The 18,479-nt window shown below is 40.4% G+C and overlaps 1 protein-coding gene across 1 annotated transcript in view; it reads right to left on the minus strand.

Moving 5' to 3' along the window:
• The window catches only part of sdk2b (sidekick cell adhesion molecule 2b), a 234,512-nt gene that overhangs the window by 60,408 nt on the left and 155,625 nt on the right, over positions 1–18,479 (minus strand). The window contains exon 2 of the mRNA XM_070851575.1: positions 10,210–10,369. Coding sequence (XP_070707676.1) covers positions 10,210–10,369 — 160 coding nt within the window. The remainder of the gene's footprint in view (positions 1–10,209; positions 10,370–18,479) is intronic.

Consider the following 18,479-nt stretch of genomic DNA (forward strand, 5'->3'; position numbering starts at 1 on the left):
GTGATCAATGTTTGTTTGACTGCGTGCATGTGTCTTTTCGATATCTGCGAACACACAAGGGTATATCTGGGAGCGATAACCTCAACAGCGCCAGTATTGAGAGTGGATTTTGTTTATTTTGAGTCATCCATGTAACTCATTCAAGAGATCAGGCATCCAGACTCCTCAGAACACATCAACCTCTTAACAGCCAATAACTAATAAATGGCGGTGCAGCGGGAGATACATGGAGCGGCCAACTGTTAAAGTGGTAGCACAGACAGTCTCTAAAGGCATGTTAGATGGCAGCACAACATGTAGAAGTTGTGAATTACCCTACAGCGAATTGTACATGTTTAATTCGAGCCACTCTAGCACAGCACATTCTTGTCAAAATAAAGACTTCTTGTGGGAGTGCTTGCCATCTTTGCTGTGACATTCCTGCATGACACGTGCCTATGATGAGAGTGCTTATTACACTGCCAGGCAGAATTTGTAACCTTCAGTGATGGGGTGTCCCAGTGTCTATGGTAACCACACGCAATTTATTAAAAACATTTGTGTGAGTTAACCTTTTGCTTCAAGAGGTTCTCTTGCACAAGCAAATTCTTGGGAAGAGTGAATATATATATATATATAAATAATAGGAGCCATCATTAAAAAAAGAAATCCTTTAAAACACGCATAAACACGCATAAACTCGTCTCGAGTGTTCTGCTGTTGACTAAATATACATTAACATCTACAAGATCTCAGGCAAAAGCACAGACTGCAAAAGACTTCAGAGAACAGATGCAAAATGAAATGATACTTTCTAAGAGGCTAAGTAAAATTAGATAATCAAATACATAGTTTATTGAATGAAACCCACTACAAAATGTAAATATTTGAACAGATCTGTCTACAGAGAACCAGAATGTCTTTAAGTTTTCATCAAGCTGACAAAAATTCTGCTTCAAAGTAGGACCACACGTCAATTTGCCTTTGCGGTTGTTCAGGGTAATGTAACTTAATGTTACACTGATAAATAATCAAACATACATATACTGAAGAGGGAAAAATTTAAGAAAAAAACCCAACATCTACCCAGGAGCTGCCAGAACAATCCAGATTCTATGTCTCTGAACTGGATTGAACACCACTGTTCAAAAGATGTTCTCTCATTTGGCGCCACCACTCATACCCATTAAACCATTCAGTCCCCCCCTCGTGCTCAGCACGCATCTGCATTGCTTCTGTGTATCCACTGAGCTCAGGTTTTCCTTTTATTTGTCACCAACATGTTCGTGTGAAGAAACTCAATTTCTGGCTACATTTCAAAGTGCAACATCACTGACCCATTCATAGCAGCCACCTGTTGGTTTGCTTTGCCGCTCACATAAAAAGGAAGCATTAAAGCATACCTTGGTAGTAGCCTGGTTCCAGACCTCTGAAACACAGAGTCAGACAGGCCTGGTTTTGTGCTCATTGATGTCCTTTTCTCCCAGCTGGAGACACAATTAACCGATTAGAAGTTTGTACATGGGAATATCAATGGGGATGTCATCATTCTATAACATAGCAAGCTAGCTACCATCATTAGATCTCAATAAATACGTTGAGAAAAAAAAAGGTCACAATGAAGTCGACGAATGTGGAAGAGACTGGTACGACTTCACAGATTGTTGAATTAGCAGAACAAATCTGGAATCTGCATGTATCCTCCTCCTGGCGACAACAACTTCTGTGTCCACAAAAATGGACATGTTGCTGACTACTACATTTTTACGTAACAACTAAAGAAGACAATCCCTGTTCCTGAACTGAAATCTTTCAAAACGAACATGCTATTTAGTCTGATTATCTGGCTAATATGCTGGATTATGAACATCAGTGTGTTCCCTCTTATGGTATTTTTTAAAAAAAGCTTGGAAGGGACTCTTTACAAATGGAAGAAGTGCTGCCATAACAAATGGTTGTGTGTGTTGGAAGGCTGCTAATATCTATAACAAAAAAATGAAGTGGTATCAAACCTCATTAGTGGCAGCGTCAGTTGGACCCCCAGGACTAAATGAGTTTTAGCCCAAAGTCTGTTAAGGCTTAATCAACTAATCAGGAGGCTCTATTAATGATGTGTGACTCCTTTCATATGTTCCATCAAGTAAATTAATACAATTACGCATATGTGTTGTGCATAGATGGAGGGGAGATGAGGTGAATAGATGATGGAACATAATGAAAGCGAAGGGAGCGGCAAAAAAGTGAAAATGTTAGTCACGTCAAGAGTTTGTGTGGAGAAGGAGCAGACATTAAGAGAGATAGCTGACAGGTGGTGTCGGTGCTCCAAGTTTAACCTCGCTGAGGCCTACCGAGAATTCACCCCAGAGCCAGAACCTTCAGGGTGACTTTAGACAGTGTTCTCTCTCTCTCTCTCTCTCTGTCTCCTGCTTTCGCTCCGTCCCTTATATAATGAATACAATTAACCTTTGCGGAGCTGTGAGCGTTGGCAGCAGGTTGGGGGAGTCAGCGGGGGCTCGCTGTGTTGGACAGAGATTGATTGATGTTCCTGTGGTCAGCACACTCCGTCAGATCCCCTTTAATTAGCCCCACTCTGGAGAAATGATTAGATGGAGGAGTGGCAGGGAGACGGATAGAGGGACACGAGAAAGAGGGAGGACTGGGCATGAAGTGGGTTGAAGAACGAGGAAGGCAGCATGTGTGGAAAAAGACGGAAGGATCGAGAAAGACGAAAGGAAAGATGAAGGGACGGTAGGAGATGATTGGCAAAGCTATAATCCTTGATTGAAGATGACTGCAGTGCACTTTAAAGTGAGTGTTCTCATAATACCATCATACCTGTGGCCAAGGTTAGCCTCAATAACATTTTGCTTAAATAACTGGTTATACAGTTACAAATTCATATACACACATCACAATCACACTCTGATTCTAACCTAACTGTATGGCAATAAATCATGATACATCATAAAACATCATAACTTGAGGTGGAGCTGGTAATGACGCTGGCATCTTTTATCCCCAGCACCAATGCGTTTGCATTCATCAAAAATTCTTTGTATGTAATTTGATAGAAAAAGTGTCTCTTTTCCAATGCATCACGTCGTGCAACAATTATTTTACATCTCATAATAAAAGCGGTCACGGCTCACTTGTTCGATGATGTCTCTTTATTTTCATTGTATTGTTTGGAGTTTGTGAAAAGGTCACTACCCTCTTCTAACAGTTTGATGTCACTTATGATAATAAATTCACTTACAGCATTGCGGCCCTCTTGTAAGACTCCAACAGCCTGTAAATTAAATATCATATAAACAACAGTGGCACGTCTGACAGCCTAATAACTTGTTTATTTTAGGGACCATAATGGATTGATGTGTGTCATTATTCTAACAAGGTGATTATATGCTTGTGCTTTGCATGCCATGACTTAAAATAGCCACCACACAGAGCAACAAGTGAAATGAAATGCTACCATGTGACAATACATCATCAGACAATACATTGACAGACAATCAAACGCACACATTTCCAGCTCTTCACCGAGCTATAGGTGATGTCTCTGAGAGCAGCTCCTCATCGTTCAAAAGCAAATCGATATTGCACTATATATTTTTGAGAGATGTCCCCTGAGCGTATTGAATCATGTATTGAGATCATCTTCTAAATTCAAAAGGATGATGGTCTTCATTCTGATCTTGTTGTCTCCTCTTAATACCCACCACATATAACACATGACATGTAATGGAGACTTCTGGCTTAAACTACTGGAAATCAATAGTGGGTAATTTGTCCACAGGCCCAGGAGGACAACCCCCACATGCCCTATCTCCTCTAAGGATAAAACAGACTGACAACCGTCTGATGGAGACAATTTATCCTAACTATTCTGACGACTACTCAACTGTACTTTGTAAGACTTTTTTATATATACATTTGTCTGATTTATGATTTGTCACCCTCATTTTCCCCAGAGCTGAACAGACATTGTTGTAATGTATAAAGTCCTTAACATAGTGATCTCTGAAGCCGTTGTTGGTTTGATGTTGAATTATTAGATGTGATATTATACTAGAAAGCACAGGCACACATGGCTGCTGTATCATAAATATGTGATAAGTGAAAGTCTATGCATCTGCTTAGATGAAGGCTGTGATAATGGGTGGTGCAGTTTGAGCTTGCAATGCAGTTGCACCCGACTTGCAAAGCCGAGTATTGAACTGCAATACTTAAGTACAAAGCAACATTTGTCAAAAACTGAAATAAAAAATAAAAAAGTAGCAAAATAGCAAAAGTTTTTGCCAAATAATGGGTCATATTCTTTGTCTTGTTGACTAATTGTTCAAATCACATCTCAAATATTTCCTGAGCTAAATCAGGAAGCCAACAAACTTTGCTAATATGAGACAATATATATATAGTTATATTTAGGCAAAGTTCTCGTACGGCTGCTTGAACATTTGAAACTTCTGCACTGAAAGTTTAGTATACTGTGTTAATAAAATAAAGTGTTGTGCCATTGTGACATTTCCCCCATTATCAAAAACGTTCAAAAAGAACAGCTACACATGAACAGCTGATGTCAGTGTGAATGACTTCATTTCTGAACTCACGCTATGAATTCCATATTCCTAACTATCCACCCCCAATCTCAGTTGCATGTAAAGACTTTCATCACAGCACTTCTCTATGCACTCTGTGACACGTGGTGTATTGCACTCACGGCATGATACCAGCAGCCGCACATTTTCTTTTGGAATATTGTGTGGGTCTGTTTAAATCAGAGAGGAGCATGCACACACCAACACCCCCGCCAGACCCCTTTGAATGTGGGTCAGCTCTAAACGTTTGGGAACCTCACCAGTATGTTTCTATCACACCATATCAAACTGTAGACACAACATGATGCAAAATCATGCCACACTCTGTCAACACAGTCATGAGCATGATAAACCGAACAGTTTAAGGAAACACAGCAACACGTTATGCACCACATGCTGGTGAATGGTACTCCCTTCATCAGGGGAAAGTACTTTCATGGGAATGGTTGAACATTCAGCCTAGTTGTTCATGTTCTGCTCATACAGGAATGTTTCATTGTGCTGGCTGAGGATCACCCATTAGAAAAGCAGCTGTACCTGCCAAGAGTGCAGTGACACTGAAATGTGCATAAGAAAACAAATGTTGTCTGTTTTTTCTCTCTCTCACTCTCTCACTTACCCTTTCTGCCTCACTCACTCTATTGTATCTAAATCTATTGTATCTGGGGGCTGTGGAGGAGAATGCCAGAGATAGAAAATGGATGATTTTTAGTTACTGAGGGGAATCCATTAAGGTCATCCAGAGAGAGATGGTGGCTCTGTCCGAGCCCTGCCAGTCCCTGACATGATGTGGTTCAAGTGCAGACCCAAGCGTGGACAAGTTTTCTGCCTGTAATTGGATGTTACTGGTGCACTTTTTGCTGAACATGAATATCGCTGATTAGACCTAATGTGGTGACAAAATGAACAAGGATAACAAAAGCAAATGATATCAAATAATCTGATTGAATTTATTCAACTAATCAACCCCTTCATTGAGCAGTAAATAACCAACATCTGTTGCTGATGTATCAGAAAGTCTGTTAACTCACGTTCAGTTAATATTCAGTTTTTACGGGGAAATTGTGGCTCATCATTACATTAGCAGACTATTCAAGGATACTGTCATTTTAGTGAAGTGGCTCTACAGGTTTTATTATTTATTTTTATCATTTTTACATTGCTTTTATTCACAATGTAAGGGCTCTTCAGGGACTTCGACAAGGGCAGAAATTAGAGCAGATGTGGAGGAAGTGTGCTTAGATCAAGTAGAGAAAGAGTGTAACAAACTGGCTCAACAAAAACAATTTAACGTGCCCCAGTGAAACAAATGAGCGTGACAGTGAGTGAACAGGCGAATTTGAATCTCATGGTCTTTTTCAATGCTTTGTTAATTTCATCACATTTCATTTTCTCAACATACACCTTAACCCTCTTCTTCATCTGCACAGATACACACGGAACATCCTACTGCTTGCAACTTGCTAACAAGCAAACTATTTTGGATGAGTGTTTAAGTTATTTATGGAGAATGCAAAGGGAAAAATATGAAGGGAGGACATTTTAACTGTCTCCACTTTGTCGGTTTCTGGAGGACTCTGGGGGTTTTTGCATTGTTTATGACAAATTACTGTTTGTGGCAGCCAAAATCAGATGAAAAAGGCTCTCAACACAATTTGTTTTCTATTCTTGCTATATATGTATAGATGATTGCTGTGATTATAGAAAAAAAAAAACATCATTACGAGTTGGAACCTGTAAATATTCAGAAATAGAATCAAACAACAACAATACACAAGTTGCAAGTAACATTTCGTCATTAAATTACATAGTTTGAAGCTCAGTCATGTGTTTAAATTCGACAGAATATTTCTTGGTGTGTGGGTTCCAAAGACAGATATCACTTTGCACACACACACACACACACACACACACATAGAAAACATGCTGTCATCAACCACTACTTTGCCCCCTGCTTTTCCTTCATTTCCATCTCGTTAGCAAGCTGAGCTCATCATCTCTTCCCCCAGACATGGAATAATATTGTATTGAACTAGTGTTAATTTGTTCAGAGCCACCATGAAATTGGTTGAAAAAAAAAAAAAAAAAGTGAATGCTTGGTTCTAGTTCACGTATGCGTGGATTAAACTGAGGAAGATGGGATGAACAAAGAGGAAAGATGAAAGAGAGTGAGGAGAGGTAGGATGATGGGAAGTGGATTTTCAGGAAATACATGACTGCAATGTAATCCATACATCTATCTTTAGTTTTCATCTCTCACTTCAGGAAAAACAAAAAACCTGAACAAACATGTATGGAAAATACAAATGCATTGCTGGTCTACTTCTGAAAACACTGTCACATTTTGCAGAGATCAGTCATTAGTGGAAAGACTGAAATGACACCTCATTATGATAGCTGTCAAAGTATTAATCCTATTTTCTGTGATGTTTTCTGTCTTAATTGTAAAACGCAAAACTTGAGCAAGAAAGCACTTGTTTTTTTGTTGTGATTGTGTTGTAGGGAAAACTAATTTTCACTCCTCAAAAACTGACAATGGGCAATAAGTACATAGAGATGAAAAGTCAGTTTGCATTAACTTGCTGAGACTGTTAAGTCTGTCTCCGACTCTCTCATCACGCTATTTAATTTTCCTTTGTCACTGACTGTTGATTATACCATTTCTACTTTGCTTTTATTCAGTATTTTTTAAGTCACTTAAGACATTTTTTGCCATCTGTGTGTCTAGGGACAACAAGAGGATTTGGAGAAAAGGTAACTATTCCCTACAACAAAACAGAGGCTACATTCCACCAGCCCAGCCAAGAACCAATTGACAAACAAAAATGACTCTTGAGATTTGATTAATAATTAACTCTCTTAATTAAGTTTCTGGGTTAATTGGCAGCATAAAGACTGGTGGTGTGCCAGGTAAATGCCCTTGAGGTTTTGGTCATGTGCTGTGATGTGTATTTTCACACCGATTGATCTACTGAAGCATTGTGTGCAGGATAATTCACTGGCTGAGGGGTTCAAAAATCCTTAATTGTATTGGATGCAATCTTCAATCTAAATTAAATCTAATTAGAATGTGGAGATAAATCGTTTCGATGATTATTTGGGAACAAAGAAAGAAGGATGCTGGCAAAATGGTGTTAATACACGTGCGTGTGGCTGGTTGGCTACTAGGTAGGTAATGTTGCTTTTATATGACAGCAGTCAGTGCTGAGCCTGAGTGTGGCACTCCCCACAGTCGATCACTAAAACTGTGCCACTCTCTTACCTCTTCCAGCACTCTCTTTATCTCTCGCGCACACTCGCACCTACATGTTGAATAGTAATGCCCACACACACAGGCACACGAACACACATACACACCTTGAAGTATTGATTGGTTGCCAGAGGACACAAGGTCAAGTCGCACGGTGTCAATATTTAAAGCAGCACTCAGCGCTGGGGACCTCTACCATAACCTCATTAATATGGGGGTCTGTCCTGCTCAAATACTCTCCTGGCACAGAGAAAGGCCGACTTGAGGGATGAGAAGGACTGCACGCCCGCACACAAACGACAAACACACACAGTACCCTTTCACATGCAGAAAGCTGCCGAAATACACAAGGAAAAGAATTGGTACACTTTATGTTCATCGCACAAATACACAAAAGGTGGTACGAATGTTGCACTTGCCCTTGAGATCACATCTTTACTTCCTTTGTGATGTATTTTCTATTGAAACAGAATGTTGCGATGGTACATAGCACACTTTGATGGATCATTCTGAAATGTAAACCAAGCAATTGTGATTTGTTAGTGTTTAGGTTTATTTGGTAATGTTATCTGTTAGTATGGGAGGGGTGTCACTATTAACGATTCCTGTAGTTTACTTTATTCCAACAGCTATACCTTGTTGAGTCATGATATTGAAACAGGGAATGCTGCACCATGCACCAGTTGAGCCAGTCTAACCTGGTGGCCAATAATGGTGCTGACAAAACAAAACAAATGCACCTAAAAGTTGAACAACGGTCGCAGATCAATATGTTTCTCAGTTACACCACACTTTGCTGCACAATTACAGACTACTGTTGTAAAATACTGAATAAAAGCAGTCCTTAAGCTGTGGCAACACAATCAATACTGGCTATATTGGTATGTTGTATTAGATGCATCGTTTTTTGCACGCCTCTGTTTCTTGGGGAACATGTTATACCCTGTGGGTGTCTTTGTTATTGTATTTTAGCAGCTAACTCCACCCACATCATGCCGGAGCACCCTGGGGTTAAAAACAAGTTTGAGAAAATATTACATTCTCTGCTAATCTGAAGTGTCCATTTGAACTGGGCTTAAGTCATTCTTCTATACAGTATACATACACTGACTCACACACACAGAATCCTGCACAGATTTGTGTTTAATCACCTATTCTAGCACTCATTCACTAACCCAATATAAATATTATTAATACTATTTTCTCCAGTACAGTCCACTCTGATCAATTGCTATAACGTGTGTGTGTGTGTCACTTCTGCCCTCCTATCCCAATGTTCCCACTCTGGTCTTATCTGTCTCCAGAGATTGTCAGCAGAAAGGCCCTGCTGCATCAACACGGCTGATGCTGCTTGTACATTTAGCCTCTGTTGTTTCCACATACACACTCTTTCTCACATATGCCCACAACGGTTCAGCTACGATCAGCAAAGTGTGTGTCAACGAGCTTTCTTTCAATCCTCCAGTGCTTCATTTACACTGCTGTCGGCACACACGCATCCACACCAACACACTCAGTGCAGACACACCGCTCTCCGAGATAAGAGCAGTGTTTGCCACGTCCCAGATCTTCCAGTTACCATTAAAGACGGTTTATCTCCTGCTCTAACTCTCATTCACGGCTCTCACTTGTGTGCTGCCTCTCTAGAGAGAGTGATGGAGGTCACGGAGTCACAAGGGGTAAGGAGCGAGGCAGAGGCGAAGAGGAGAAAGCGAGAACAAGCAAAATAGCAAGACCTAATTCTTTATTTAGTAGGATGTTCCGTGATGAAACTATACTATAATAAACTAAACTATAACTGTGCATGCAGAACACTATACAGCCCTACAGTGACACAATAACTACAGAACTGATAACAGTTCTAAGCCTTAACTGTACCTTCATTTTACATATCTACTGTATCTTTCATCTCAATTTAAACTAAGAAACAAGCACAATAAATTAGAATTACACCAAATCATCTGCATTCTATTAGAGACTGTTACACTTTTCAGTGTTTGCATTACTTTTTCCAAACCAATACTTGACTTTGCTGCACCCTCACCTCTGAGGTACTTAATCAATAATGTTCGATCTGATAAGTCTTATTGTATTCAAATCATACAACATGCCAACGTTTAAGAGCTACTGGTCACTGTAATCACTTCCTCTGTACATTATGACCATTGTAAGGCCAGAATGCAGTAAGTGCTACACTGAGATTGGTTGGTTTTGTATCATAATAAACTGGTGCAAGTATGGCAGCTTTCTGACAAGATCAAATAATCCGTCCCATTTATTGGACCAATCATCATAGCTGTCAATCAACCAATCATAATGCAGCTTTCTCACTTTTTGTCTCTCTCCTCTCTCTCTTGATCAAGTTATTCAGTGAGTGCTCACCTGTACTCTAGTGAGAAGCGTGTCAGCTCTGTGCTGTTGTGGATCCATTTGAACTCCAGTGGCCAGCTTCCCTCGGCCATGCAAGTCAGCACCAGCCTGTTGCGTTCCAGATGGAGCTGGCTACGCACCGGCTCTGTCTTGAAGTACGGAGGCACGTCATCTGTAAAGAGTAAAGAACAGAGTTTGGAATTTAAGTTTTTTAATTTCTGTTATTGAGACATCTTGATGCTAAACTAAGTGTATGGAAAATACCTCAAAAGCATTCTAATAAAGAACACCCACTCTTAAATCCCACACACATCCATAAACCCGCAGGCACAAATGTGTACAGACTTAAGTAGGCATAGATGAGGAGCAAACACTGAGTTGTCAAACTACTGAAAAACATTTCCATGGGAATACTTGAACAGAGAGACAACTACAGTTGATGCTTACATTTATCTGACTGTAACAGATTGTAGGTCAGATGGTAGGATCTCACCACAGACAAAGTAAACTGCAGTACTTGATTATCACGGGCATGTGCACCAATCTGCCACACTCCAGACAGAAAAAAAACCTCTTTGAATGTCTCCCATTTGGTGCTACCTAATCTCATGCGAGGCACTGTTGCTTGTGCTGGGTAATGTTGACTTGCTCAGAGAGTGTCAGAGATGTCTGGCTAACAGGGAAGAGGAAGCAGAGGCTTCATGTCATGGAGGACTGCTCCTGCATCTCCTGCTGTGCGTATTTGTGTGTGCACTGTGCACCACTTTCCTCCAAGCTAGACAGTGCAGACAGGAGAGGAGCGAAGCCGAGGAGGAGGCATGAAATCCTTTCACCATTCGTTCGCCTCCACTCCGTTTCGCTTTGTCTTTCGCTCTTTCTGTGTTTCTTGAACACGCTCTGTTGAGTGTGGAGGAATGGATTGAGGAAGACCAGTGAGAACCTCTCCACAGGGTGATGCACATACTGAGCGTGGCAACAGACACACAGCGATTTTTTATATCTCAATCAAGAAGCCTCACACACAAACTGTCAAGGTCCCTTGTGGCTCTAATATCTCACCCTTGATAAATGAGGCAAAAATGGAGAGCTTACTTGATGATCATTGTAAATATAGAACACATTAATTGGATGGTTGGATAATATAATTATCAGATTGACTGATAATCAGGCATTGAAATTAAACTGTCAAAATGATCTATAGTGCTGATATTTTGTTCTTCAATTTCGGCTCGACAAATCCACTGGAGGTAGACTGATAAGAGGAGGAATGGAGGGGAAAATACGGGATGAAAGTAAATTAGAGCGAGAGAGCAAAGATGATTTACAAGCTTTCACTCCAAGATACAGATTTACTACTTGGAAATATACGGTACTTGAGGAAGCCGCAGCAGTAAACTAATAGTATAGAGTGAGGTAAGGTGTCTAACCATGGAGGTAAACTATCTGATAAAAATCCTTAGTTTCCAGGTCTAAATAATCTCATTTGAAAGTACTGGTGATCGACTATACAACTCTTGTTTATGCCACTGTGATATTTTGTCGACCCAATATTAGAAACACTTCTCAGCATTATGTAATACAATTCAATAGCACCACGAGCTACAGCCTCCAAAATGACCATGCAGTTGAATTAACACCTCTCTAAAACAGTCCACAAAACAAAAACTGAACAATCTATCCTATCTAATGCAGGATTCATATCAGGGCTGCTGTACATAATCAACTGGGAACTACTTGTATACTTCAGTGTACAAAGTTATGAAAAAATGCAGATGGCTAATCATCTTACCCCAAAATGCACTGCAGATTGAAAGTTATGTCAAGGAAGCTGATAATTAGTAATGAACAGAAACCCAAAGATATAAAATATGGTATAACACAAAGGTACATAATGAAGAACAACTTGTGAAATTACCAACATATGAACAGTAGTTGTTTGTGGGTCAAAGGTGCATGACATCTCTCAATAAGTCAATAACGAATATTCATAAATTCAACCACTTTATCAATGCATATTTATAAACAGTACTTTGGGTGAACTTCTGACTTTTAAGAACCTGAGAGGGTACCAGCCCGTAGGCTGGCCTGAATAAATATTTATAACAAATAGAAGAAGACAGAGGAGACTCAATAAAGCACCAAACAGTATTGATCTGTCAGATTCAACTCACATCACTACCTAGCATTTTCAAGTTCAAAATTGTGCCCCTTGTCATCCTGACTGTGCTGTGTTCTGTTAAAATCTGATCCCTTAAGCTAGTCAAACATGAAGAAAGACTCCACACAGCAGAAGCACAAAAAGCAGAGCCAAGACACAGACACGGCTAATCAGAAAGTCACACTGTGAAGTGAAGTCTCTGTCAGTGCAAAGGAAGAATACACAATGAACCCGAAGAAAGGGGAAAACTTAGGTTAAGTGATATAAGAAGAAGGAGTAGTGAAAATGATATATGAGAGAGCAGCATTGCAGACAGAGGGTTTAATAGATGCAAAATAGAGATAAAATGTAAGAGAGACTGAGGTGCCTTTAGAGTTGGAGTGCCTGGGCATCTCCCAAAGCAGTGTGGGTTAATTCTATGCCTGGCACAGAGGAAGATAGGCTGCTAAAATGAGGGATATTGAGATGTGCAATAGTGATTTGGGATGGCCGAGACTAATTGTTCCCTGGCGATGTGCGCTCTGCTTTTATCTACGATGGGGAGATAAAAGAGAATGAGGGGGGAGGCAGAAGAAAGAGGGAGACAGGAAGAGACAGACAGCAATGCAGTGAAAGGGAGTGAGGGTTATGCAAACAAACCGTGAGCAGAAATACCGTATCAACCATACACAGATACTCATTTACCCTCAGGAAGGTGTGAGGCCAGAGAAACATTGATCACTGATTAGTATCTCCAGTAGGCGCTCTCATTAGGAACTCCATGAGAGTTCATCAGTGATATCTAACTGTGGAATCAGCACACGCAGCAGGAGAAAAACACTCTGGGGACTATGTGCTGACATAATGGCTTAGAACTGCAACTAATACCTATTTTCGTTAACGATTTATATGTCAGTTATTTTTCTAGGAGTTGATTTATAGCTTATTCTATAAAAGTCAGAAAATAGTGACTAGTTACTACAATTCTGACTACTAATGATAATAACGCAATGAAAACTGCACTAAGTAATATTGTTATATCAGCAATGACTATGAATATTAAACTCTCAGAAATTATCACCAAACTCTGCAGTGTCATTCATCTCACCTTCACTGTTTGGTTCAGTCTTGGACCTCTCATCAACCTCTGCTGCAGTTGTAGTAGTCATTTGTTTTAAGCAAAAGAGCTCTGATAAACCAACTGAACTCTCCCTGCCCTGCACCTAACGGCAGTGGAGCATCGCTAACACATGAACACACCTATGAGCGTACGACTGTGCAGCTTATTGCCAGTGTTGTTTAATGCTATATTAATGTTCTGAATGTCAGATGGATAGAACTTTTAACAGGGCTGCAAACTTTCACATGTTGACTGCGAGACTCACACAACTGATGCTTTTCACGCTGCACATCCAGTTCTATGGAAAGCCCAACAGCGCAAATGGTTTTCAAAATGATAACTATGTGCAAACAGTGTGTGCAAACACGTTAAGAATGTGTTGATTTTTCACACATTGATAATCATTTGAAACGTAGTTGTTTGTTGTCTGAACAGAATGTCTGGATCCATCGTCTTTGAACAATACGTTTTTTTCCCCTTCATTTACTTTTCCTGCAGTGTTCCTGTTTGTAGATGGAGGTACTCCACATTTTAGCAACACAATTACTCCATAAATTCACTCGAATGCAGGAAAACTGTGGAATTAGCTATTTTCTTGGAGTAGGTCTCCAGATACCCTGGTTGGGTTGGATTTCCTGATTTAGTCTGGAGGTTGGCAAGTATACTCATTAACAACACGTACTCATCATCGACCATGATTATTGGTCTGGCTTTTCATCTAAAAATGCTTTTAAATTGTGAATTTTAACAAATTCCTGGCGTATGAGGAGTGACCCTGACCCCTGCGGTAGGTACGTAGGTCACAGAAGACCTGCTGATAATATGCACTGACTTCACAGATGCCGAATTTCACTGTAATCTAAATTGAACAGTTGGCAGCCACGCCTTTAAAGCAACCAGACAAGCACATGCTGCATCATTCATTTGTGTCACTCACCACCGAATGCTATTCTTTGAAATCGCCAGCACCATACCTACATAACTGTAACAACTGTGAAATTAAAAGGAACACTATTATAACATGGCTGTGACAAGAATTAAATGAAATGAAAATGGATTATTATCTCAGAGGGAATAATTCTTACGTGTCACACTACCAGAAGGAGCTTGAATGTGTAACATGTAGTTGACACTTTCTGATTCTCTTCTGCTGCATAAATACTTGAGTGTATCATGAGGAGATGATGGCTGTACACTGACAGAATTGAGAATTTAATCAACTACAGGACATATACTAGTCTCACCCTGAGGGCAGCACACTGTAAACTACAAACAACTATTGATAAATGAGGCTTAGCTACCACACTGTACCGCCTGTCTTATGCCACCGCCATGTAATGAAATGCAGAATCACACCCACAATGACCAATGAGTTCTTATTCACTTCCAATGAATGTGAACACAAAACCAAACCCAGCCCATCTCCAGCCTCCACTGTGCGGCTGAGTGCTTCCTGTGCAATACAAAGCAATTATTGTGTGATAGATGCCCCTCATTTGCATACAGCATAGCTCATGCCGGAGGACGCTCCCTGGGGCCACGGCCCAAGTCGACTCAAAGCTGGGGCATGTGAGCATGTGTGTGTGTGCCATGTGTTCGTGCAGGTTAGTGTGTCAGACAGACGCTCACAAACCAGTCTGCAGAACACAGTCAATTAAATCAGCTCTCTCATTAATGAGAGCAGTGCCAGGTACAAATGCCTGCCCTGGGGTGAGAATTCATAATTGAGAAGAACTTGGAAAATTCATTTCTAAAATAACAAGAGCTATAGTGGGGGACATTTCTCCTATTTCCCTCCATATACTCAATTTAAAAAGGTCAAAATAACCCTTTCAATTCTCATGACCACCATCAGTCATTAGGTTCTAATGCCACACAAATAAAACAAAATTGAACTTAATCAAAGTTTGAGAAATATTTCCAAGAAAATGATTAAAACACATGAAAAAATATTTGGAATTTAATCATGTTTCTGCAGCATTTGAACCATGAAATTTTCACTTTTTCTTATTTGTTCACCGTTGCTTCCTTACTTCAGATGAATCATTTAAGATGACTTATTATGATTTATGCCATTTTTGCATGATAAAGTATTCATGACCTTAAACAAAGGTTGTTTTACTCTGTTCTCGAGGTCGTCCCTGGATTTTATTTCACGGTGAACAAAAAGACAGTGGACTGAAGGTAATGCAGTTGCAGGTTGAATAGTGGGTAGATGTTTAAAAATAATCTTGCCGGTTTGTTTGCTTGTGTCTTTTATCCGTCGTAGGGGAAATAGCCTCTTACAACTTTTACAAAAATGCAAGTGAATGCACCTGAGTTCTTCTCAATGTATCTCGCCAGCTTTACAGATGGCACGTTTTCTTCACCACATGGCTGAGTTTTCACAGATAAGTCAGGCAGTCGACGCACATACAGGCTCCTTTCCAGTTCCCAGAAGGCTATGGTGCTGCAGTGGCAACCATAAGTAGCAACCTCCCTCCCAGCCTAATCCTCAGGAGCCCATTGCTCCCGGACACAGCATACATATTTCAGCTGAAGCCTGGGGGCCCCACACATACAGACACACACATACAGGTGCATGCTTATACTTTTTTATCTTGCATATCCAAAAGTTTTCACTCACTGGTGTTGCCAGTTGTTGACCAGATTCACTATTCATGAATCACAGGTGTGTATGGATGTGAATGAATGTTTATACGTAGCCTATGTGGACTCCTGGGGTCTACAAGAATGTGATTTGTTTATGCCTGCCATGTGTGTGTGTGTGTGTGTGTGTGTGTGTGTGTGTGTGTGTGTGTGTGTGTGTGTGTGTATGTGGCATTCTTTGATGGCAGGTGTCTGGATGTGTGTTTTTGTGATGCTGATGAGGATGGAAGTTTGCTGGTGGTCTAACTGAGCTGCTAATGGCCCCGCTGGGTGTGAAAATCTGTTCTACTGTCTGTCTTTATTTAGCACACTGGCCTGGCCCTTGTGCTGAGAATGTGTGTGTTGTGTGTGTATATATCTCAGAACTGTACAGTTTTTGTGAGTATCTGTTGCCGGCCTGAGAGTGGTTTGGCAGTTGTGTGTGTGTGTCTGTCTGCTGACTGATATTTTACTCATCCCTAAGAGACAATGAAACCAAGGCCAGCTGCTGATTTCCACTGTGTCCATACCCTGGACACACATATATGGCACCTAGATTATACAGAACCAATCAGTTGTTCACTATTCTGTTCACACACACGCGTATCCACAAACACAGACATGCACAAACACACACATCTTGCTGTAGCACACAGCTTTTGGCAAGTCTCCAGCGTATTACTGTGACGCCTCCTCCTCCTCGCCTGCAGCACAGCATTTCCCATGAGGCCATGCTGCTGGTCACTAATCTCTGCTCTTGCTGGTGTTCTAACGCTGAGAGACCACAGACTCCTGCATTGTCTGGGAGACTGAAGTGGGAAGGAGACAATGGACCCTCCAAGGTCACATGTTCATCAGTGATTTCTGTTTATTAATTTGTATTTTTTATCTATATAGTTTTTAGCATTTAGATTTAGGTATTTAGTCAGACATCAGCTTACAACACATGCCATATCCACATCTTGCATTCATTAGATATGATGTTGCTATGGTGTTGATACGTTCACTCTATTCTAGGATGCTGGTTCCCAACCTGTGGGCCAGGTTCCCCCCAAGGGATCAGAAGATGATTGAGAAGATAAAAAAGAAGAAAAAGCATATTTTTGCTGCTTTTTCAGATATTTTAGTAAACCTTTCCTTGTAAAACATGAGATACTTTACCTCTGGAGAGCATGGAAGAATCTGAGAAGAATGTAGTTGCAGCGACCTGCAATGTTATAATTTGTAGCTGGTAGACTTTACTTTGTTTTAACCACAAGAGTTGACAAGCTGAACAGGTTGGGACCCATTGGTCAGTGATATCACAAGATTAGTCAGTAACAGAACAATTTACAGTAAGTCAATGTGGACACCTAAAAAAACCCCTTGTAGGTTAGCACGAGTCTGAGCCTCAAAAGTTTGAAAACTGATATTACTCATATTTCTGTCCTCCCCTCTGCTCTCATTTCCTCCAGTGTAAGGATAAGACAAAAGTGTCTGGCCACAATCAATCACAGTAGCTCAAACATTAAAAGAGTCTACCTCTTCAAACAGCCTGAGCAAAGAGGGACGGCAGCTGTAAATCTATGAGCTAACCTTTAGCCATGACAGGCTAAGCTCTCAGCTTGCGTGCTTACCTTTATCTCTTACCCCACAGCAATCCTTTCCCCACCTCCAATAATGACTTGCAAAGCTACACTAAGCAGCTAATGCCGTGAAACAGAGCTACACAAAGAAAAAAAGTTTTCATACACAAATGTGGGAAAGATTATGCACTATAAAATGAAAGAAAATGCGATTTAATGTATGCCAATACATGCCTCCATTCCTGTTACTTTTATGTAATTGCTTTTTTCTGCCACACGGAAATTTTACATATGTGTGTGTTTAGGAATGTGTGTGCGTGTGTGGTTGCTCAGGAGCAAGCTGGTTTAATTTCCCACAAGATCCAGAAAGAAAAATCTCCTTAGTGCTGGAGTGTGGAGCACAGAGCACTGAGCATATTATGCTATTATGTTTATGGAGGCAAATCAATTCCTGTATTATGGGACACAATAAAGCTGAGCAGCATCTCATGTGTCAGGATCATATGGCTAAAAATCCTGCATGAAACATCCCTGCAGGTAACCTTTGCTATGCTCCACTGAGGTCCTCATGCAGTAATATAGACAGCATTTAAGCCCACATCTTCCTTTCAAAATAAAATGCGCTGCAAGATTTTATTCAAACATCTGCCAGGAGAGATTTTTTTTTACATCAGGTGACAAAGAATTTGGTCATTTTTAAATGGTAAGCGTGTGTGAGGAATCTAAGCATTTACTATATGATTTTATGACAGACTTTAAGACTCTTGGTCAGATACCATGAGCGCTGTATGAGTGCAGTCAGAGGAAATAAATGAACAAACACACAACTGCA

The sequence above is a fragment of the Pempheris klunzingeri genome, chromosome 20 (genome assembly GCF_042242105.1).
Source record: "Pempheris klunzingeri isolate RE-2024b chromosome 20, fPemKlu1.hap1, whole genome shotgun sequence".
Lineage (NCBI taxonomy): Eukaryota > Metazoa > Chordata > Actinopteri > Acropomatiformes > Pempheridae > Pempheris > Pempheris klunzingeri.